Source organism: Mycotypha africana, assembly GCF_025528875.1.
Source record: "Mycotypha africana strain NRRL 2978 chromosome Unknown BDF20scaffold_1, whole genome shotgun sequence".
NCBI lineage: Eukaryota > Fungi > Mucoromycota > Mucoromycetes > Mucorales > Mycotyphaceae > Mycotypha > Mycotypha africana.
The window spans coordinates 312,514-335,349 of NW_026515725.1; the positions used below are offsets into that span (position 1 = coordinate 312,514).

The 22,836-nt window shown below is 38.9% G+C and overlaps 7 protein-coding genes across 7 annotated transcripts; all 7 read left to right on the plus strand.

Annotated features, from left to right (window-relative positions):
* Positions 1 to 1,196: 1,196 nt before the first annotated feature.
* On the plus strand, positions 1,197 to 2,313 carry BDF20DRAFT_7820 (uncharacterized protein). The gene has a single exon (XM_053076121.1). It carries the CDS (start codon positions 1,413 to 1,415, stop codon positions 1,995 to 1,997), a length of 585 nt encoding a protein of 194 aa, XP_052940148.1. The 5' UTR covers positions 1,197 to 1,412; the 3' UTR covers positions 1,998 to 2,313.
* Positions 2,314 to 2,979: 666 nt separating this feature from the next.
* On the plus strand, positions 2,980 to 4,284 carry BDF20DRAFT_841368 (Co-chaperone HscB, C-terminal oligomerization domain-containing protein). The gene is made up of 4 exons (XM_053079446.1): positions 2,980 to 3,351; positions 3,461 to 3,560; positions 3,631 to 3,862; positions 3,964 to 4,284. The coding sequence occupies exons 1-4, from the start codon at positions 3,032 to 3,034 to the stop codon at positions 4,098 to 4,100; spliced, it is 789 nt and encodes a 262-aa protein (XP_052940149.1). The 5' UTR covers positions 2,980 to 3,031; the 3' UTR covers positions 4,101 to 4,284.
* A 372-nt stretch (positions 4,285 to 4,656) lies between these two features.
* On the plus strand, positions 4,657 to 7,618 carry BDF20DRAFT_830980 (uncharacterized protein; the record flags this gene model as incomplete). The annotated part of the gene is made up of 3 exons (XM_053078402.1): positions 4,657 to 5,181; positions 5,249 to 5,440; positions 5,522 to 7,618. 3 exons carry the CDS (start codon positions 4,657 to 4,659, stop codon positions 7,616 to 7,618), a joined length of 2,814 nt encoding a protein of 937 aa, XP_052940150.1.
* A 950-nt stretch (positions 7,619 to 8,568) lies between these two features.
* On the plus strand, positions 8,569 to 11,043 carry BDF20DRAFT_908729 (major facilitator superfamily domain-containing protein; the record flags this gene model as incomplete). Its single annotated transcript, XM_053083513.1, has 10 exons — positions 8,569 to 8,981; positions 9,056 to 9,080; positions 9,165 to 9,228; positions 9,305 to 9,336; positions 9,418 to 9,451; positions 9,567 to 9,646; positions 9,729 to 9,835; positions 9,914 to 10,270; positions 10,380 to 10,687; positions 10,763 to 11,043. The coding sequence occupies 10 exons, from the start codon at positions 8,569 to 8,571 to the stop codon at positions 11,041 to 11,043; spliced, it is 1,701 nt and encodes a 566-aa protein (XP_052940151.1).
* A 381-nt stretch (positions 11,044 to 11,424) lies between these two features.
* On the plus strand, positions 11,425 to 14,061 carry BDF20DRAFT_908730 (kinase-like domain-containing protein; the record flags this gene model as incomplete). Its single annotated transcript, XM_053083514.1, has 15 exons — positions 11,425 to 11,482; positions 11,567 to 11,618; positions 11,702 to 11,756; positions 11,836 to 11,880; positions 11,961 to 11,985; positions 12,062 to 12,142; positions 12,204 to 12,259; positions 12,351 to 12,572; positions 12,654 to 12,727; positions 12,792 to 12,888; positions 12,968 to 12,998; positions 13,086 to 13,093; positions 13,156 to 13,277; positions 13,347 to 13,552; positions 13,643 to 14,061. The coding sequence occupies 15 exons, from the start codon at positions 11,425 to 11,427 to the stop codon at positions 14,059 to 14,061; spliced, it is 1,551 nt and encodes a 516-aa protein (XP_052940152.1).
* Positions 14,062 to 14,780: 719 nt separating this feature from the next.
* BDF20DRAFT_811006 (allantoinase) lies at positions 14,781 to 16,317 on the plus strand (the record flags this gene model as incomplete). Its single annotated transcript, XM_053076646.1, has 2 exons — positions 14,781 to 15,012; positions 15,113 to 16,317. The coding sequence occupies 2 exons, from the start codon at positions 14,781 to 14,783 to the stop codon at positions 16,315 to 16,317; spliced, it is 1,437 nt and encodes a 478-aa protein (XP_052940153.1).
* Positions 16,318 to 16,579: 262 nt separating this feature from the next.
* BDF20DRAFT_841383 (uncharacterized protein) lies at positions 16,580 to 18,742 on the plus strand. Its single transcript, XM_053079447.1, has 4 exons — positions 16,580 to 16,891; positions 16,974 to 17,477; positions 17,538 to 17,617; positions 17,696 to 18,742. The coding sequence occupies exons 1-4, from the start codon at positions 16,694 to 16,696 to the stop codon at positions 18,618 to 18,620; spliced, it is 1,707 nt and encodes a 568-aa protein (XP_052940154.1). The 5' UTR covers positions 16,580 to 16,693; the 3' UTR covers positions 18,621 to 18,742.
* Positions 18,743 to 22,836: the final 4,094 nt, after the last annotated feature.

Consider the following 22,836-nt stretch of genomic DNA (forward strand, 5'->3'; position numbering starts at 1 on the left):
GGTATAGATGTTACAGATGATAATGCGTCTGCAGCTATTATTGATACTATTGTTGATGAATATACTAAGAATGACGAAGAACATAGTCGTGAAAGAAATCAGCCTACCACGTCTATTTCAGCGGAAAACAAGCTTCGTTCTATAGATAACAATTCGCCGATGGTTAATGAGACCCCCTCAGAGAAGCAACCGGAGACCTTATCAGATTTGAACTCTGAGCAAAATACAGTTAAGACTGATAATATTGGGCACTCAGCAATAACAGCATCGGAAAATGCTATTACTGTCGAATCAAATACAGTCGAAGAGCCATCTACTGTTGCCGTGACTAACAATGCTGAAATTGTTAATAAAACTGCTGACAACGTTGAATTCTTACAAAACGAACCTTCTATACAACAGAAACATGAATTGTCTGAGAATGCATTGCCGGCGAAGGCGAGTAATGGCCTTACAGTCGAAGAGGATATTTCAAAGAAGATGGAGGGAGAAAATCCTAAAGAGATTGAAAGAGATCCTGCTGACGTTGCCAATACTATTAGCCCTTTACAAAAGGATGAAACAAACGTAAAACCGAAAGATGAGCCATTGGAAGATGATGATGGTAAGCAAACATTGCAACTTTAACATAAAGGACGCTTGAAAGCAAAATTAAAGTCTGAAAAATATCAATGTTCTAGAAACTGTTGAAGCTAAGGAACCTAATATCGTTTTAGCTTCTATATCTGACGAGCCAAAAGGAACTTTAAGTGAAAGTCAGTCAATTTTGGTAATCAACAATGATGAAAAGGTATCAGAGCCTGAAGCGAAAGAGCGATCCATTCAAAGTGAGGATAGTAGCAGCAACAAATTGGTGAGGGCAACACAAAATGATCACTGGTATTGCGTTGTGTTTTTCCTCCTTCCAGCACACGTGATAACCATTTGATGAACCTTCTTTTTAACACCAACAGCTAACCTGTACTTTTCTTCATGTATCATAGGACAATACCAATTTAAGCGAACAGAAAAATGATACGATTTCCCCTTCGACCAAACCCGAGACAGCTGGTGTAACCATTGAGAAGAGTACAGACCTTAGCAGTGGGGATAAAGAAGATGCTGGAATTAAAATTGTCATTTCCGGTCAGGAGAACCCGTCTCCTACAGATCAGGAGTCCAAGCCAAGGTTAAACAAGGTTTCATCGACGTCTGTCGTTAATGACAAGAGACTTCAACTTAAACCTAAACCCCCTAGCGGAGCAAGCACAACTAGCAAACACAAATCAACTGCCGTGGATGCTAATGAAGATAAGGTAAAGAAGACAGCAACATCGAGAATCAAGACTGTGAATAGTGCAAGAGCCAACAGCAAGATCGCAACTCCTAGTAAGACAAGAAAATCGGTAGAAGATAAAGAAAAGGCAGCAGCTATGACGACAAAGAAACAAACAATACCAAGTCGACTCATTTCTCCTTCTAAGAAAACAACGACAGCTGTGACAGCAACTGATACTGCAGGCAAGGAGCTGTCTCCAAAGAAGGCAACAACAACTACTGCTACTACAAAAAGAGCATCGTTAGTGTCGCGATTAACAGCTCCAACTGCGGCTAGTGCACTTAAAAAGTCCACGCATGCATCTGCATCAACTGCAGATGTAAAAGAGAGCAATCGTGAAGAACAACGTTTAAGAAAACCTAATGCTGCTGCTAATGTCAACAACATTAGCTCAGGTAGTAGAATTGGCGGACACTTGAAAAAGTTGAGCCCTACGTCCACCTCTACTTTAAAAGAAACTACTACAAACAAAGCTCGAGTTACCGGTACATCTCGTGCTACGGTTTCGACAAAATCAGCTCATCAAGGTCAGGATAATGCAGAAACTGAAAAGAACAATGAAATCAAAAGTGAGAAAAGCGTGCGCCCTACTTCCAGTATTCATGCAACTTCCAAAAAGGTAAAAGTATTCCGAAATATAAATATTCTGAGCCATGCTTTTTCCGTATTTATACTCTAGTACAATGTTAGGCTGGTTCATCAATCCCAACCAGACGGTTGAATACGACATCAAGTGGAGGGAGTCGAACTGGTAAAACAGCTAGTACGTCCAACACAAGAAAGGCAATTTTGTCAAAAGGAAATAGCAAAAGCAAAACTTCCACCACGATCTCTGATTCAGGACAGTCAAAACACAACTTGAATAACATTAAGAAGATTGATAAGGGAAATGAAGCCTCCACTACTAATACTACCGAGCAAGCACAAAAGCCGTCTGTTGATAACACCTCTTCTTCTCCTGCTGCTAGTTCTTCCTCAACAGACTCTCCATCTTCTGGTACAGATGTGAAGCAAACAGCACAGAACATGAATGACGAAAATGACACAGGCATGCCTATTGACATCAATGATGATGACAATGAAGTCAGCGATTCCACAAACAATAAGGAAGTGCTTATAGTGATAAAGAGTGATGCTGACATAACATCTACTGGTAATACAAATATAGAAGACGGTAAGCAATATAACAATCATGATAGTGGTTCTTGTACGCCTAAGGATGAGCATGCTGCAGTTGCAGTATCTTGTAAGAAAGACACAATTGCTAATGCAGTGCCTTCGCAACAAGATATTCCAATCATTGAAAACAAGCATGAAACTTCTGCAACTACACAGACTTTGAATAAGAAACCACAGATGGCTTCTCTTCGAGATAAGTTTGAGAATCTCAGCTATGGAGGGGCAGCTAACGGACAACAGCAGCATCAACAACAGCACTTATCTCGATCTTCTAACCGTATTTCAGACATGATTAACCGCTTCACAAACAACTAAAAACACACACTTTCTCTTACGATTCTTTTATAAAATAAAACTTCTCTTTACATACTTTTCAATAAGAGTGGTGTTGTAATTGATGTTTGAGCGGAGTGTTAAACACAATTTCTAGGTTTTGGTCCGATTCAGGAGAGTTGAAAAAATGCGTTTAAACCTTTTCTGTTTGAACAATCCATTTTTTTCATAATTATTAATCAAAGAACTGTAACAATAAATATGTTGAGACTATCTCAATTATTAGTTAGACCAGCTGCGCACAGCATTAGAGTAGCGCTCAAAAGAACAAATAGAACAGAATTTATTAGGTCTACTGTTCCAGCAATTCTGTCTCGTTACCCTTTGGACAATAAACGCCGTTTTGGCAGCACTCCTTGCTTTAAAAATCGAATGGAACATGAGAAGATCTGTTGGCAATGTCAAGGAACAAACAAGCTTTCAGCCTTGTTTTGCGAGAACAAATCCTGTGGAGTGATTCAGCCTATTCCAAGCGATTTAAACTTTTTCCACTTGATGCAAGTAGGTGAAGGAGAAGAGAAGTAAGCAATATTAATAATCAAGCATTTTGGTTTGAAAATTTCTGAAGACGGAGGGAAAGGTCATTAACACAGTATCTTATTTTGTACATTTGTTATGTTATTCATTCAGGGATAAAGCTAAATTTGATATAGATTTGAAAGCAATGAGAAAACGATTTCTATTGTTGCAGCAACAAGCGCATCCCGATAGTTATTCGCAAAAAGATAAGGTAAGGTAATAAAGATTATCAAACGATATCAAACTGTGATCTAACGCAAAAGAATGGTCCTTTATTACAGCGAGAAATGGACTATGCTCAGTTGCAGTCAGGTGTTATCAATAAAGCATATCATACATTAAAGAACCCATTGAGCAGGGCGAAGTACATGCTGGAAAACTTAGGGTTACCAGTTAGTGAGTCGGATTCATTGGTTGATCCTGAGCTGCTCATGGACGTAATGGAATTTAGAGAGGAAATGGAAGAAGTTCAATCAGAGGAAGAGCTGTTACCATTAAAAGAAAGAAACGAAGGTAAAGCTTAGAAACTGAGCCCAAATACACATGTATAACCTTATGTAAAGATCGAACAACTCTAATAGTTCTTTATTGTTATCTTTCTTAAATGCATGTAGAGAAATACAATGAGACAGTAGATAAATTAGCGTCTGCCTTTGCTGGAGAAGATTATGATACAGCAAAGACATTGACTATTCAATTGCAGTATTTAACCCGCAATCAAAACGCAATCAGAGACTGGCAAAAGCCATAAATGTCAGAAATAGCTGTAAACACTTTTGTATTTGTTATTGTAATTGTATACTCAAATCACTTATTCGATAAAAAAAAAAAAAGTACGTAAAATCGCTGGAACAATAGAAATAAACAAACAGAAAATTTTCTTATATGTGTTATTGCACCAGCAGCGATGCATCTGAAAACGCAAATCACAGAACACAAAAAAAAAAAAAAAAAAAAAAAAAAAAAGAAAAAAAGAATTAAGGGGCTGTATCAATACCGGATGAAAGACGGGTTGGTGACAAAAATGTGATATGTTTCACAGACCATAAACGTTTTATCGTTTTTTATTCCTGTTCCCCTGTTTTTACATAAAAAGAAAGACACAGAGTTCCTTCATTGTTATTCTCTTTCTTTTTTTTTTTTTTTCTTTCTATACTTTTTATACTGTTTATTCTTATATTCTTTTTATAACTACTATTTCTAAATCGTAAAAAAAAAACTATTTTATATCGCTCATCCTAACCTCTTTTTCATTTTTATAACCCCGTATATTTCTCTAAAGTACATTACCTTAATTCGGTAAAACTATGACTACCTTAGCAATCAATCGAAGAACCCCTTCGATGGCTATGCTCAGTAACCTTGATACACCTGTACTTCCACCTTCCCCTGCACCTTTGAAGCCAGTCAGTACGAATAACTCTGCGGCTACAAACGCTGCAGCTCCCCAATCATCCACCTCGCCTCTAACAGCTTCAGGCACAGGTTCCTTATATCATCTATGCCGTTCAGTTTTAGACAGATTGGCCTGCGTAGAAGGCATGACTGAACATCTCGAAGCCTACGATAAAACCAGCAGCACCTCATCAGATCCGCTTACCAAATTAACATCCATTTGTCAACAAGGCTTTCCTTTGTGCACTTTGTATAATGCCCTAAAGCCTGCCCAATTGCTCAGTATTAACGCGGATCCTAATTTGAATGCGCGCAATTCTTGCAAAGCCAGTGTATATCATTTTATTGTTGCTTGCAGAAAGAACTTGTTATTCGCTGAAGAGGATATGTTTACTATTTCCGATCTTTACCAAGATGATACAAATGGATTTGTCAAAGTAAATCTAGACTCCTTTTTGTTTGATAATTTATACGTTTTTATTGATATAAATATTTTATTGTCAGGTTGTAAATACAATCAACAAGCTATTACAAATTTTGGAATATCGCGGCATTATCACTGTTCGACCATTGAACAGATACTCTGACAATCCTGACCTAAGCAATACAGCATCACCTAAGAATACACGCGACAAAGTTGTCTTGGAATTGTTAGAAACAGAACGAAAATATGTACAGGACATGGAAATTCTCCAGGTACAGTTCTGCCTCTAAATATTTACCGCATTTTGTTTATTCTTCTATTAAAATTCTGACCCCAATTTATGTCTTCTGTAGAATTATATGCGCGAACTACAGCTCCAAAAGGTCGTCTCTCCTGATACAATACATTACTTATTCGGTAATTTGAATGCTTTGGTCGATTTCCAACGCCGATTCTTGATTCAACTTGAAGAAATAGCCGAAAAAGCACCAGAAGAGCAACGTATCGGGCATCTTTTTATTCAACTTGAAGACGCCTTCTCTGTTTATGAGCCTTATTGCGCTAATTATTATTCTGCTCAAGATCTTGTTGTCCAAGAGACGCCACGATTGCAAAAGTTGGCAGACATCTTGAATCCCACCTATGAACTTCCCTCTTTACTTATCAAACCCGTTCAACGTATATGTAAATATCCCCTTCTATTACAAGAGCTGATGAAAAGTACAGACAAAAACTGGTCCTACTTTTATGAAACCGAACAAAGTGTCGATGCCATCAAACGAGTTACTGAGAAGGTGAATGAGACTCAACGTCAACACGAAAATGTGCAAGCTGTGCAAGATCTGAAAAAGCGGCTATTAGATGATACCAAAGAAGAACTCATCGATGGTTATGGCAGCCTTATGCTTCAAGACAAACTTTCGGTTATCAGTAATGCAAACGAGTCAAGCGAGCGTGAATTACACGTTTTTCTCTTTGAAAAGGCACTTTTGTTCTGCAAGGAATCCAAAGGAAGTAACCTGTTGCCCAAATCAAACACTTTGTCTATCACCAAGAAAAAACGCCGCGGTAGCTTGGTCCCTAAAATCATTATTCAAGCCTCTTCTTTGAGCTCTAACATGTCTAGCGAATTCAAGAATAATGTATGGTACTTAAACATTGACCTACAAAGCTGTGAATTTACCCATTTATCCATCAAATATCGAAATGAGGAACAACTCAAATTATGGGAATCTGGTTTACAAAGAGCGATCAAGAAGGCCGAAGCAGCAACAGTCGAACAGTTCGCGTCGGTCACTAACGACTTGTCTGCTTACACTGATGGTGAAGATGAAGAAGAAGAAGATAGCGAGGAAGCTCAATTATTCTTTGATGACGAAGAAGATGACTACTTACGACAGCAACAAAAGCTTACAGCATCTTCTCGGCCTCTCTACAGAAAGCTCAGTCAAAGCAACGATCCAACCATTGGCCGTCCTTATCAAAACGTGCCAGGCATGAACTTGTCACCTTTACCTCGCTCTCCGTCTCATATCGCAAGCAACACCTTATCCTTGCCACCTACTACTACGATCAATGGCAGTGCTCCTCACTTTAACTATCCAGGCCATTACCCCGTCTCACCTCCACCATCAAACCCTTCATCGCCTATTCATGCAGCTCGCGTTACTAGTGCCAATACATCTACACTCTCTTCTATTTACAGACAGCAACCCTATGATAATGATTACGCTACAAGTGATCATCATTATAATAAGCACTCCATGACGAATACAGGTCGCTCACAGTCTCACTCAGCAGTTAAACCATCACTACCTGTAAGCCAAAATCGCCTTCGATCGCAAAGTAGTCCAAATATAATGAAGAACAATGGTAGCGGCAGCAATCATCACTATCACAGTGGAAATTCGAATCATTATTCAAATGTTCCACCTCCAATGACGCCCTCTTCATCTACTGTAACTTCTTCGTCTATTGCAACAGCATCTACTAATGAAACCCTGGTCAATATGCGTTACCATAACTTGGACACTAACGAGCCAAAGCCTCCGGTGCCACCTCTTGATTTGCATGCTTTTGAAGATGGTGCAACCAACAGTTCAATGATACGTTCTAAGTGGAGCCGCTACAACAGCTCATCTTTGCCCCCTTCACCAGGAACAATTAAAATCAAGCTCAATTTCAATGGCGGTATTTACGTAATTGTCACACAAATAGACATTACATTTTCCGAATTGGTAGAAAGGGTCAACAAGAAGATCCGCCTTATTCTGTTGAATACAACTGACCAGAAGGATAGTAAAATTACCATAACGCCCGATACTGAGATCAAGATGAGATATCAGGATGAAGATGGTGATTACATTACACTCAGTTCGGACGAAGACATTCAGATGGCTTTCGAAAGCCGAAGTATACAAAGTTCTGTCAACTTGTTTGTCAGTACTTAGAATCAACCCGCATTTATCAGAATATACTATTTGACTTCCTCTCGTTTCGCAATTGATGTAAATTTCCACCGTTCGTTACTCATTCATTCTCAGTTTACTATTTAGTTTCATTATTACTATATACTATATACTAGCTACCATCTATCGATTGTAGTTCGATCTTCTTACTCCATTTCCAGTATTCAGCATAATCTGTAATTTTCATCGTTTAATTTGTATGCATTTTCATCTCTTCACCATTACTATGTAAAAACCACAACACATTCCTTTTATACCATTTTCTCTTTACCTGACATTCCCCTTTCCCCTCTCTTTTCATTCATTTGCAACATACACATGCAATCTATATGTGTGTTATGTTCATCACATTCACATACAGTCTACAAAAGTTCCATCCTAAAGCTCATGAACAATAAAATTGTGATTTAAAGACGAACAAATAATAACCAAGGTACTACCGGGAAAACTTTTGTATCATCAACTTAAAGTAGTACAAGGGTGCCCTTTGAGCACATAAAATTGTCAGGACAGGCTCAGAGGAAGATGATGGAATATCATTTCGCCGTTTGATTTCTCACCTCTCTGATTTGTTTACTAGTAGGTCTAATGAAGCGCTGTGTGTGAGTGTCGCTTATTCATTCCAAGAAGATCAGTAAAATCATACCTGTTGCTCTGGGAAATCTTTTCCCCTCTACCTTGATCTAACCTCAATCTCTATTACTGTTTTTTTTTTTCTTAAAAAATAAACCAACATATTTCGAATCAGATCAAAACAAGCAAGACAGAACTCTACTTTTTAAATGTGTAGCTGTCCGCTTCGATTTCCATTCTCTTTCTCTTGCTTTTTACTTTTAACCTTTGTTTTTAAAAGCCAGCTTCCGTCCGTTGCGTCAAAGATTACTGCTACCAAGTAGTAGAGTATTGCAAAATTTCTACACGAGCAGCTTTATATGACCATGGAACCTGTCAAACGAATTTTATCCCAACGATCAACGAAAAGTTACCTCGAGAACGTCATTGTATCTTTGAACGATAATGGGCCGTTGGTTGGCCCGTCCTTAGAAGTCATGGATTCGCAAACCGAACCAAGCGACAACCAACATCACCTTTCCCGTCACCATGATTCGTCTTCTGCATTATCACATACCATTATAGAAAAAGAGCCTGGAAATATAGACCTATTTTCAAAGTTTCAGTCATCTCCGACGAAACAAACAAACCAGGCACATCAAAATAGAAAGCGGTGGCGATTTTGGAGTCATAAAGAGGAACAACAAAAAAAGGAAGACTTTTCTGATCCGAAACAATTTCCCCGCTACAAGAAAAATATGATTTTGTTGGTGGTAGCCTTAGCAGGATCAGTGTATGTAGCTTGAGCCATCAAATGAAAATAATTTCGAAACATCTGGCTAATAACACTTTATGCTCCATATACAGATCACCTGTGTCTTCAACAATATATGTATGTCTGATTTTTGAATCTTTATATATATTCCTTCTTTTTGATCATTAACAGTGTGCATTAACATCTCCATTGATCACATAGTATCCAGCATTACTAACCATGCAAGATTATTTTCAGACCAACGATACTACTATGAATGCATCAAGTAAGTCAAGCTATTTGCATATAACAAAAAACAAAGAAATGACAAGTTCAAGTAATGACAAATACTTTTCAAATAGTATCCATCTTCACATTTTTTACTGCATTTTTTGTAAGCTACTACCGAACTTGATAATCGATGTCTTGCTACTTGTGATTTTTTACACTTATAACTCTTTTTTGAAACTTCCAGCCACTCATTTGGGCTACGTTTGGCGATAGAATTGGTAAGAGCCCGCTTTCTGACATTGCTTTTGTTGCCTTTGAATTGACTAACATTGTTTATTTCGAATATAGGCAGGAGAAGAATTTACATTATATCATTCTTTATTGCATGCATAGGTAGTTTGTGCTGCGCACTATCTGTGAATGCTCAAATGTTCATCGTGTTTCGTGCCATTAGTGCTGTTGGCTCATCTTCTGTAATGTGTTGACATGTTTGATTTCAATTAAGTAAGCTGGTTTTTCTAAACGTTCATATCACTGTTTTAATTTTTACTGTAGGCTATGTCAATGGGTGCAGGCACGATAGCCGACATATTTGAACCGAGTGAACGAGGACGCGCTTTCTCTTATTATACTTGCGGCCCACTTCTTGGCCCAGCAGTTGGGTACTTAAACACTAAAACCATGTGCAACAAATTTTCTCGTGGATATCTTCCCATACTAACTTATTTACCACATTGTAGACCCATTATAGGCGGTTATCTGAATGAAGGGTTAGGCTGGAGAAGCAATTTCTACTTCCTGACAATTTTTGTGTTTTTGAATTGGTTAGGCATTGTATTTGCCTTGCCTGAAACTTGGCGAGCAACCCCTTCTGATACTGCTGCTTTACCTATAGAAAAAGTAGTAACCATGGAAACGTTTAAAGACGCACGAATTAAGGGTGATCAGAATGTCGAATCACCACAACAGACTAAGAGTGATATTGAGTCACAACAGGCAAAAACGAGAAACAAGACGAATTTTGTAAACCCAATCGAGGCTCTTAATTTATTACGCTACCCTAATATTGCTCTATGCATTGGGTTTATCAGTGTACTGTAAATGTTTTACCTTTTTCGTTTTGAAACTGAACCAAATGTGTGTATATGCATCTAGTAACTTTTTTTCCATGTCATTCCACAGATTTTTTGTATTATATTTAAATAGTACAAATTTTACCAGAATATACACCGTACAGTACGGTTTCGACTCTGGCCTTGTAGGTGTTTGTTATCTTCCTGCCGCAGCCGGCTTGATGGCAGGTGGTATTATTGGAGGTAGAACTTCGGACAAGATCTTTAATCGTAACAGGGAAAAGGTAATGGCCAAAAATGAAGAAGTTTATCCCGAAATGAGGTTAGGAGGACCGTACTACTATGCTGCTATTGTTTTGCAACTATTTGCTTTTATTGCTTATGGTTGGTGCATTGAAAAGAATGTCCATTTCGCATACGGACTGGTTTGCCAGGCATTCCGTAAGTATTTTATTCTCTTATCTTCTAACGTGATATACACAAAAATATACGCTAAAAAGGTGTTGCTAAATATAGTCGGATTGGCTTTGATGTTTCCGAACGTAGCAATAAATGCATATATGGTAGACTGCTTCCGAAAAAGAGGAGCATCTGTTACTGCTTGTAACAACTTTGCAAGATATATCATGGCTGGTATCGGATCACTTATAGCATCCGATATTTTAAAAGCCCTTGGTAGTGGCATTCTGTTCACTGTTTGCGGTGCTGCATTGTTTCTTACCGCTATTAATTTGATCATTGTCGAAAAATATCCTCAAAAATGGTCGATATATAGAGAAAATGCTGGAAAACAATAATATGCTCATCGCATTAGATATACCTATTTTATTTTCATTTTTTGACGTAAATGCATAGCCGACATTAATAAGACAACTAACATATAGTTTCTGGCTTGCCACAGGCGTGCATATTCTTCGATTAACTAAAAAACCTTCTTCCATATTGAGGTCTATGGTTTGAAGCATCTCCAGTGACTTTTTGCATCCGTATTTACAAATATTAAGAAGGCACGGACGCGACTTTACTATTAAATTTCCTTATGGTCTAGAAAGTAAAAGCTTGTCATTGTGACTTAAGATTTGCTCCAATTGTTACTTGAATCCCTATTTTGTATCAAATAGTCGGAAGAAGTCTTCCAACAAAGGGCCACAATAACTTTCACTTGCAATCCTTCTACCATGTATGGCGACCTGGTTGGGGTATTAAGGGGTGCCAATAGTAACAATTCGAACATATGTAAAGATCTACTGAGATTGTTTGCATTAATCATCGTAAGGAGCAGATCGACTGATGCAAACTTTTCTGTGTTCTACTTAATAGTGAAGGCGATTAGAGCCTTTGAGAAGATTAAGATCGGACGAGATCCAGCTAGGTAAAGCGAGCTGCTGAAATAGTCTGATTGATTGATAGCTTCTGGAGCTGAAAAAACCTTGCTTAACAATGTTCAAAATTAAGTGACATCTTCATAGATCACAGAGTCGTGTCTATGCAACATTGTTATATAACTTCAGTAAAATCACTCTGTATCTCAAAGCATATTGTCCTTAATGCTAATGCTTTATTCAATCTTTATAACGTTACTCCTATAGAGAGTGCATGTGGAAGGAGAGGACGCCATTATTGTCTATTTGACGGTAAAGACTTAGTACCTTTAAAACGAGCCGTTCTAAAAAACCGTTTTTGAAACTCATATTTCTTGATTCATTTTATGCAGGATAAAAGCGTTAATGGGACTTATAGTAAAGCAAAAATGATAATAAATAGACGATAAGTACTTTATGCTGACAATCCCTTTGGTCTTTTCTAAACGATTAGTAAATGGCAAATTAGTTGGGTATAACAAAACGGTAATATTGTTCTCAGGATGCATCTTATCCTTTGGATCACAGCATTTAAGTAAAGTCAAAAGATTAAGCATTCTTTCACTCGAGTTCCTTACATCAAACTTTTAAACTAGACTTATTGTATATCCAAGCTGGAAACAGAGAGATCATTGATCAATCGTTCCATATGGTAATCACAAAACTACCTTCAAACTTATCAATTTTTTATTTTCTTTTCTTTATTTTTTTTAACTTACTAAATCTGAATTGTTTGTACATAGACGTTTCGACCTGGAAGTTTGTATTATGGTGATAAAAACCTCTCTGATAGGAAAATTACACTAAAAGTTACGCATCAAATGATTGGCTGTGGTAAACAGGCAAGTGTTTATCTGGCTTACGACGCATCATCACCTCGTAAGCAAGTAGCATGTAGAGTTACAAAGAGAGACTATTTTTCAACTGTCAACAGAGAAACTGAAATCTTGAAAAATAACAGACATGTAAAATTGAAAGGGCCTGTTTATTTGAGAAGCTTAGAAAAAGCTCCACTAACACGTTTATTTTGGCTTATTCTCGTATAGATGAATGTTCTATGTATGATTGCACAATATGAAGATTCTACCGATTATAGAAGCTTATATTCGATCTTACCTCTGTAAGCTTTAAATTGTTTGTCGTTGTCATTTTATGCAGATTTTTAAAATGCCAATACGGTTTAGTTATACTGGAGGTACTTTACGAGATCTGATAAATGAAAAGGATATCTATGAGGGAGATGGTCTCTTCATGTTTAAACAGTTACTATCTGGCCTTGCTGTGGGTATTAAACGTGCGACATAGATCGCTTAACTTACACTATTTTATACTTATTGACTCTTCCAAATCGACTTTCTAGTACATACATAACAAGGAAATTATACATTGCGGTAAGTTAATAAGCATACAATTGATACAGTCTATCGATTGTACCTGTCTTTTTATGCAATTATTTATCTGTTTTGGGTTTTATTTAGATGTCAAGGTAAATGCTGTTTCACTATAGAAATGTAGTTTTACAATACTTATAAAAGTCTCAATATTTAGCCTGAAAACATTCTGCTTGCATATCCATCGAGGTACCCCAGACTTGTTATTAGTGATTTTGGTCTTTCCATGTTTCGCACGGAAGCCACGAAAGGCTGGCCAGCAAACTATGGCACGTTACGGTACTCCAGCATACAATTAAACGTTTGCATTGGATTGCTAGAATTTAACGTCTTATGCTTGTTTCATAGGGATCACGCGCCTGAAAGTCTTAGATTGGAACCATTTGATGAAAAGGTAGATTGCTGGTCCGCAGGTATTCTTCTCTATTGGATGTTGTCTGAATGCCATCCCTTTTATGCTGGTGGTCGTCTTAACTCTGAAAAGTATGTGTCTATTGTACAAAATGCAACAGTCGATTTAAGCAAAGGAGGTATAATAAATACGTCTGATGAAGGTCAGTAATAACAGTCAGTCATGTTTATTGAAAAACCAAAAAGTTGCTTGCTACAGAATTATTAAGCAACATAGATTGATAATTTAATAGTGAAATGTATGATTACGAAGTTATTAGAGAAGAATAGGGATGCGAGGTGGTCAGCTCAAGACTGCTTGAATTATACGGAGCTATGGAAAAGATTCCCCGAAAATGCAAAAGCAGTTGAAGAAATGTCGCATGATTTTCAGTATGAACGATATGCTTGGTTTGATGATGAACCAAAAACGCAAGTCGATATTGATCCATGTAAAAATGTAAGAAAACTTGCTACTCACCCTGACAAAGATGAGCAGGCCACTGCCGAGATTAAACACAGACGAGGGACGGCTGTATTTAACTCACTGTTTAAATACAGCGATCATATTGTTCCTGACCCTATTGAACATCCCGAATTGATATCGATTATCAACCAATACAGATACCCCAAACTGCACCTACAAGGACAGTTCAACTTTGAATATCAATAACTTGAATATAAACTCATTGCTCTTTCTTTGATTATTAAAAAAAAAAAAAAATTAAAAAAAAAAGTTAAATCTCGGTTGACCTACGAAAATGCATGATTCTATTCCTGGCATCCAGAGTATGCTGGCCTCTAATTTGTTAAGGAAACCACTGAGAATGCTTCGTTACCGTTACAATCTTTAGCGTAATGAATTAAAATTGCAGTTGCTGTCAAGTAATGTTTTCCTTGGAAAACTATGATTTTTCTTGATATTCTTTGAGCTAAATTACAAAGAAAAAAGAGTCTGATATGATAGTGTTAGGCTTGTTAGCTTTAATGATTCTCGTATGTTCCATCTACCTTGTTTGATTTTTTTCTTTAAGACCATTACTGCTTTACTCCACACTTTAACTCTATTTCTTTTTGGCAAAACATAAATTGTAGACATTAATGAAATCTCAGACCTTTTTAGCACAAAAGGTATAAACTAATGGGGATTCGGTAATTCAGTTGCGCGTGTAACCATTCGTATCCTATGCTAACAAAACGGGTATATTTTATGAACTGCTTTTAAATAGCTCACCAATGAGACATGGCGATCATTCTCAAATATAGCTCTTGTACCTGGCTCAGGTATCTTTTAATATTTTTACAACCTATATATTTACCGGTTCTTGTTCCTCTCATCTCTCCCTTTCTCTTGTTTTTTCTCTGCTCCCCAGTTTCACACAGCACATAAGAATGACCGTTACAGAACAGCAACGTTATCTCCTTATCAGAGCAGGAAATGCCATCTTATCAGACAAGCATGAACAAATTCCTGCAGAGGTTCTTGTCGACAAAAGTTCTGGAAAAATTGTTGAAATTGCTGTTAACGGCCAACAATGTGCTACCAAAGTTAACGAAGAAGATCTCGAAGTGATCACACTTGAAGAAGACCAAGTTTTGATGCCTGGTTTAGTTGACGCTCATGGTAATCGATCGGCAAACACATAGTAGTGTAGATATAAACTCCTTTCCGACAGAATGATAAATTAACTGAAAACTTTTCATTGTTCATCACTTTCTTATAGTTCATTTAAACGAACCTGGACGTACAGAATGGGAAGGATTTGAAACCGGTACAAAAGCAGCAGCAGCAGGTGGTATTACAACTGTCATCGATATGCCACTCAACGCCATTCCTCCTACAACTACTGTTGAAAACTTTGATATCAAATTAAATGCAGCCAAGGGCCAATGCCATGTTGATGTTGGATTCTGGGGAGGCGTCGTGCCTGATAATGCTCAAGAATTACCTGCCCTTATGAAGAAGGGTGTGCGTGGCTTCAAATGTTTTTTGATTGAAAGTGGTGTTGATGAATTCCCTTGTGTTAATGAGGCCGAAGTTCGTTTGGCAATGGATCAAATGATCAACTCAGACCGTGTCTTATTATTCCATGCCGAAATGGAAGGTTGTAATGATCATGGGGAAGGAAAGAATGTTGAACACAAAGATCACCTCAACGAAAGGACTTATGCCAGCTTCTTAAACTCTCGTCCTCAACAACTTGAAACTAACGCCATTGAGATGATTATTCGCTTGACAAAGGAATATTTCGACCAAGGCAAACCTGTCAAAACACATATTGTCCACCTTTCAGCAGCCAATGCCATTCCTGCTATTCGCGAAGCCAAAGCAGTTGGTGTTCCCCTTACTGTCGAGACATGTTTCCACTATCTCAACTTTACAGCAGAAGCCATTGAAGATGGTGCTACTCATTATAAATGTTGTCCTCCTATTCGTGAAGCCTCTAACCGAGAAAAGCTCTGGGAAGCTTTGTTAGATGGTACTATCGACTACGTTGTTAGTGATCATTCTCCTTGCACTGCACAGCTCAAGAAGCAAGAAACTGGTGATTTTGGTCAAGCTTGGGGCGGTATTGCTAGTGTTCAATTTGGTCTACCAGTCCTCTGGACAGAAGGTCGTAAGCGTGGTATTACTCTTCAACAATTAGTTCACTGGCTCAGTACAGTTCCTTCTCAACGAACAAAGTTAGACCACAAGAAGGGTGAGATCAAGGTGGGAAATGACGGTGACTTGGTCATTTGGCGCCCTGAAGCCAAGTTTGAAATCAGAGTTTCTGACATCCACTTTAAGAACAAGCTTTCTCCATATGTCGGTGAGAACCTCTATGGTGTCGTTGATCGTACCATTGTTCGTGGTTCTACTGTTTATAATCAACAAACCAAGGGCCTCTTCGCTCAAGAACCCCTTGGTCGCCCATTACTCGAATAATTTACCCCATATATAATTTCATAACAATTCCCTTATAACCTTATCATTTACTACGCCTGTATCTAGAACCTCATTTAATCTTGTGAATAAAAGCATCATTAGAATATGTACTTCTTTTTATAGATGAAGGTAAAAGGATAAAACGAGCTCTTTCACAATTAGCAGAACTTGAAAGAAGTGTGCTCTTCAAATATAGTACTCGTTGAGATTCTATTTTGAAATCAAAAAATACAAAAAATACAAAAAAAAAATAAAAAAATTATAGAGTTTTCAAGAAAGGTTTGACAGTTGTGTGTCTTCTGGCTGTGACTGTAATCAGCAAAAATGACCTGATGTGAATAGCGAAAAAGTGTTCTCTCTCATTTTTGATCTGATCATGTCAAATACCATCGGCACGGCTTCCGAGCAACTGTTGCACTTTCTTCAGAACAACTTCTTAAGTCAAAGTCAAGACCAAAATATTCAAGCTTCTTTAGCGATTGTCGATATATTAGTTTCTGCAAAGTGCTGTTTCCGCTGCTGTCTAAGATTTCTTGGCTGTACTACTTTTCAATTATACACATTTGATCATAATGTAAATGTCAATAAAAAACTGAGAAAAATCTTCGCTATCTGAGCCATACGTTTGTTAAAGATATTTTTCCTAATTTTCGCAGGTTTTGCAGAGTGCTCTGAATGACATCTCCCTGAAAAACAGCGTTCAGAAACGTTATGATATTTCGACAGATCTTATTTGTACAGCTTGCTTGGGCTCCATACAACTAGCCGAAACATACGTGGACGAAGTCTATGAAAAATTAAAAGAGCAGAATTATAAAGTGGATAGCTGCAGCTTGAATTGCACCCTTCCGATCAGTATCTTGACACGGGACCATTTACTAAAAGCACATATTGTGAATACACTTCAAGAACAGCATAAGGATCAGCCTTTTACAGCTGATGTACTTCGTGCTTTGGAGGATACAAATGTGAGAGATCCCAAGGACTTTTTCAAATATCTATTTGGCTTAAAATTGAAAGAACGAACAGGACTTGAACTGGATACGGATGGGCCATTAAGAATGACCGTAGTGATTGACCATAAACCTACATCTAAGGATCACCTGTTTATGACGAAATTAAAAGAGCCATTGTTGAAGATACGTACTATTCGTCAGAAGGTATGGATTAAACTTCTTTGATAGTATTTTGAGATGCTTATTCATAGGGTATACATTTAGAGAGCACGAGTTACTGCTGGGGAGTCGAGATCAAATGTTACAGAAGCGTTAAAAAAATTGGATATCGAAGAAGCAAAGCAGTGAGTACCTTATAATCCTCCACCTTTTTTTTCAAATAGTAGATGAGCTAACTAAAATCTCCATCATTAAACGCAAAGGTTCACTAGAATTCCTCCTATTCCACCAACGGAAAAGGCTAAATTTGACTCTGTCAGTTTAGTACACGTTTCTACTTATGTTGGTGGCCGTTACCTCAAGTTTTCTAGGGACTACAGCCAGACACCTTGGGCCATCAAAGGCCAGAAATTAGCAGAACATTCTGTTTCAGGATGTATAGTGGATATTCTGAAGAAATATCATCGTGCCGATGACACCAAGTTTGTTAGTGCTGGCCGTGAAGATGCAAATGTTCGTATGTTGGGTACTGGTAGACCCTTCTATGTAGAATTGATCAACCCGCGAACGCCTCAACTGACAGAGGATGAATATAAAAAAATTGAAAATGAAATCAATAGCCAACCACTTCACATGAAGAATGTACAAGTTCGTCAAATTTGTTACATACCAGCAAAATATACTAGTATTATCAAAGAAGGTGAAGAAACAAAGACAAAGCAATACAGGGCGCTTGTTTGGCTTTCTGATCCTATCACCGATGAATTGATAGAGCGCGTCAATAATTACGGGTCAACGCCATTTACTATCCAGCAAAAAACACCTGTTAGAGTATTTCAAAGACGCTCAGCTGCTGTGCGACCAAAAGTAATCCATACTTCAACAATAAAACGTTTGCGCGACGATGTGGATTTAAAAAGCCCCGAGGCACACTTCGGTGTCGTCAAATTGCATACACAAGCAGGTACTTATATTAAAGAATACGTTCATGGCGATTTGGGTAGAACACTGCCAAATCTAGCCTCCATTGCCCATACTCATTCAGCAGATTTATTGGAGTTGGACGTCATGGATGTGGATTTGATATGGCCCCCCGTGGAGCTCGCAAAAAAAGCTTTGGATGCAAAAGATACACCTGCGATAACGAATGAGAATAACAAAAGGATTTTTCCTTCGGCAGCTCTATAATTACTAGAAAACTATACGATAAAGGTCGTTTATTACTTAGCCCATAATGCTATGAATTTGTAATCCTCTTTGTAAGAATATACCTAAAATATCACCTACTTTTTTGATGTTGCTCTTTTTTTTTTTTTTTGTTTAAATTCATGTGCGATTTATTGGAATAGAAAGACAGAAAATGAAAGTAAAGTTGAAGACAAATGGTATAAGAGGAGAAGAAGGGGGGCTAAAAGAGGCACGTGGGCGGCACATTATGAATAGTACTCATCACAGTGTTTAAGTAATGTCTGGTGGGGACACGTTTTCAACATTCTGTAACGTGATACTTAAAGTTACAGAGGATTGGAGTCTCTGTAATGCATTCGCTGTAGACCAGGCTTCATTGTAGATGGTTACATACCAATGGTATTGCCAAAAGGGTTTCCAAAATATTACCAACTAATTCTAAGGTGTAATTCTCAGTGTATGTATCTGTTGGAAGCTTCAACTGGAGGAGAACATGCCAGACATCATCTGGAGATCGTAGAACATCAGAGAGAGATAGATAGACTAAAGCTGCGGACCAAAAGGACCATTTGATATGGCAGCCAACGACAAAGTGAAAGTCATCTTCAATGGGTGCTAGACATAGTGGACATTCGGGTGATGGCCAGCGCTGAGGGCGTTGACTATGCAAAGATAACCTTGAACTTAATGATGCGCGCAGCAACCGCCACCAGCAGGTAAAGACCTTGTGTGACAATCGTAAGGACCAAAAGACTTTCCAAATACGAGGATGGCAAAAACCGGGTGGGCAGATATAAGGTACTTGTGGTATGCCCAGCATAGAGAATGGACCCGGTAGTTTCTCTTGAAGATATCGCTGAGACCAATATTGTCGTAATAGTCCCGGAGTCAACTTAGTAATTAGAATGGTCTGGTTGCCAACTTGAATTCCCCAGTGATCGCACCGAGGAACCCATGAAGACGCGTCAAGGGCGACAATTGATGTTGCTCGCTGATCGGCCCTCTGACATGGCCAAGTCGGCGAAAGTACATCGAAGCGGAAATCACGCGGCATGAACTTTTTGAGCCTAGGACGCCAGGAAAGGGGAGGAGTGTCTTTTCTAAGCAGCTGGAGTAATTTACCTATCTTATTAAGGTTAGGGAGATCTAACCGAAGGTAGTTAGTGAACATGTTATATGAATAGGACCAAGAAATTGCATTTGCTACAGTATAGCGCAAAGGTATTTGAGACAGGTCATAAGCGTCCTCATTGTTCGTATGATTGACTGGTACCAAAGCAAAACGGAGTGGTGTATCTGCGTACCAGCGTCCAGGCCAGCTAGTATGTCCCATTAATGCGGGTAGGTCCATTAGAAGCCGTGTTAAAATAGATAACGTAGGGAGCCCTTTAAAGAGTGGTAAGAAGGCCCGAGGATGCTGCAGCCATGGTAGAAAGGAATGGTGACCAGTACATATGTATATGCAATGGCCGATCAAGGGAGTAACGAAATCACTGTTGCATTTAGGCCGAAGAATACGGTGAACAAAGATAAGCTGTAATGCTAGATGTTGCTGATGTATATCAATGATGCCCAAGCCGCCAAAACACTTGCGGAGACAGATAGATCGCCAGGAAGGAGCTGGACGGAAGGGGAGAACAAATTTGCGCACGACAGTTCGAATGTTGTTTAACCATGTCTTTGGTACTGGCACTACTCGTAACAAATGCCAAATTTTACTGAGAACTTGAGAATTTACTACCAAGGACAAACCGCGAACGGAAAGGCCTCGATCTTTCAACTTACTGCAATGCATTTTAATGATGTTAGTAATACGCGCAAGGTAAGATTTCAACTGCCTCGGTGATGAGTAGAGGGGATATCCTAAATAACTAACGGTCGATGTACTTTGCTTCGTATGGTATTCAATCCCCTTAGATTGGGCTATAGCTGCCCAGGATGGACAGCAATCCCCAGATAGAGAAACAATGACGGTCTTTTTGATGTTAACTTTGGCATTACTAGCGTCTCCATACATAGTCAACAGTTGTTCCAGTATGGGCCATTCATCAGCTGAGGCCAGAAAAACTTCCAAATCATCAGCGTAGCTCAGTAATTTGAAGACTGGTGGATGGTACCATTGGATAGGGCTGTCGTCTGCTCCAGTATCCGGATGCCGAATGATTGGTGGATTGGCCATTAAAGATATTTGTGTTGAGAAAGGTGACAATGACACTCCCTGAAGAGAAGAAGCCAAAATAGTGCGTAGAAATGGCTCGAACATCAGATTGAAGAGCAGAGGCGACAAGGGGTCTCCTTGGCGCAGTCCACGTTCTTGTAATAAAGGCTTTCCCAGAAAACCATTAATTGAAACAGAGATGGCCGTTGAGAAAAATAAGGACATTAGAGCTGAGATAAGATGAGGAGGAAAGTTGAACCGTGACAAAACCAGTCTGAAATATTGAGGATGCACCCGATCGTAGGCCTTTTCCTGGTCGAGCAGGACGGCTACAGCTTCGGAAGCATGGGGATCGGAACTACGGCGGAAACTATCCATCAATGTAATATTCACCCATCCATTATCTGAAATCAAGCGATGTGGCATAAAGCCTGTCTGATATGGGTTGATTAACTGAGGAAGAACCATATTAAAACGATTCGCGAGAAGTTTGGTAAAGAGCTTAGCATCGGAATTGATAAGTGACAATGGTCGCCAATTACTCAAGGAGGAAGGGTCACCCTTCTTAAACAGCAACACCATCCTAGTTTGTTTCCAAGACAAAGGAATATTACCACGTAAGGCCTCATTCAAAACGGTCAAAAATAGAAGTTTAGCCTTGGGGAATTTGTTGATCAGAAACTTGTAAAGTTCGAAAGGCAAACCGTCCAAGCCAGGACTCTTTTGGTTGGGAGTATGATTCACTACGTCTAGCAATTCTCCGGTAGTGAAATCAGCGCCCACAATATGTGATGCCTGTTCTTCTAGGATGACATCTTCTGGTATATGGGCTAAAAGAGTGTCCACTGCTGCTAAATCAATGTCCTCTGGGGCATATAAATGACTATAGAACCGGTGGGCCTCTTGTAAAATCTCGGGCGTGGTTCCCAAAAGTTTACCACTGACGCTACATCTTAGGTGATGAATAGTCTGCCGCATTTGACGTGATTTGATAACCCTATAGAAATACTTGGTATTTCGTTCTCCTTGCTCATGCCATCTGGTAGCGGAACGAAGTAAAACTTTGTTCATTTCGTCCTTGGCCTCCTTATCTAAGGCATCGTTCAGTTGTTTTATCACCGCCTGTTGGCGTGTGTCATTTTGGAAATTACTGGAGATGGATCCGGCAGACAGCAATTGCTGAAGCTCCTGCTGTAGCTTTTGGAGGCGGTTGCGTCTATGCTTTTGAAAGCCACGAGTGAAACTTTCACTGGTATCTTTCAAGGCACGTTTCAGACTTTCCCACGTTTGTTGAGCAGTTTGATCACCAAGCGACTCAACAGAGGCGAAAAAGGAGTTAATGACATCGGTTAACAAAGCTACGAAAGTATCATTCTGCAGTAGAGAAGTGTTAAAGCGCCAAAATCCGGGGCCAATATCATGCCTTTCCGGAAGTAGATCAATTTGTAGCAATTGGTGGTCTGTCCATGAAGCGGGTAAATATGTCTGTTGGCAGTTGGATATTCGAGGCTGATGGTTTTTGCTACAAAAAATATAGTCGATGGTGGAGGTTTGAGAGCCTCGGTGAAACGTAGGTTGACCGGCTGAAAAGCAATTGTCAAAATGTTCTAAAAGCCATTGATGCCAGGAGACAAAACGAGGGTCGTCACAGGTCTCATCGAGCTTCAACAGACTTAAATTAAGATCTCCCAGTATTATGGAAGGTGACTCTGCATGACCCGTAGACGCGAATGGTGAGGACATAAATTGTTCTAGAAAAGGTAGTCTGTTGGTGGATTGTGCAGGGCCGTAGATGTTGGTAATAGAGCATTCTACTTGTTGTAGAGTTTGATTATATACTGATGCACGTATGCACCGCTCATCAAGTGAAACGGTAGCATCCTGCAGTGTGAGGTTTTTGTTCAAGCAGATAATGGCAGAATATTTAGTGAATAATACGGAGCAGTTGGGAAAAAGATAAGATTGAAAGTAGCTATTTTGTTGTTGCGTGAGATGATCTTGTAGGTGGAAGGCGGAAACTTCCTGTAAACATAAAACATCCAAAGAAAGAGATGATTT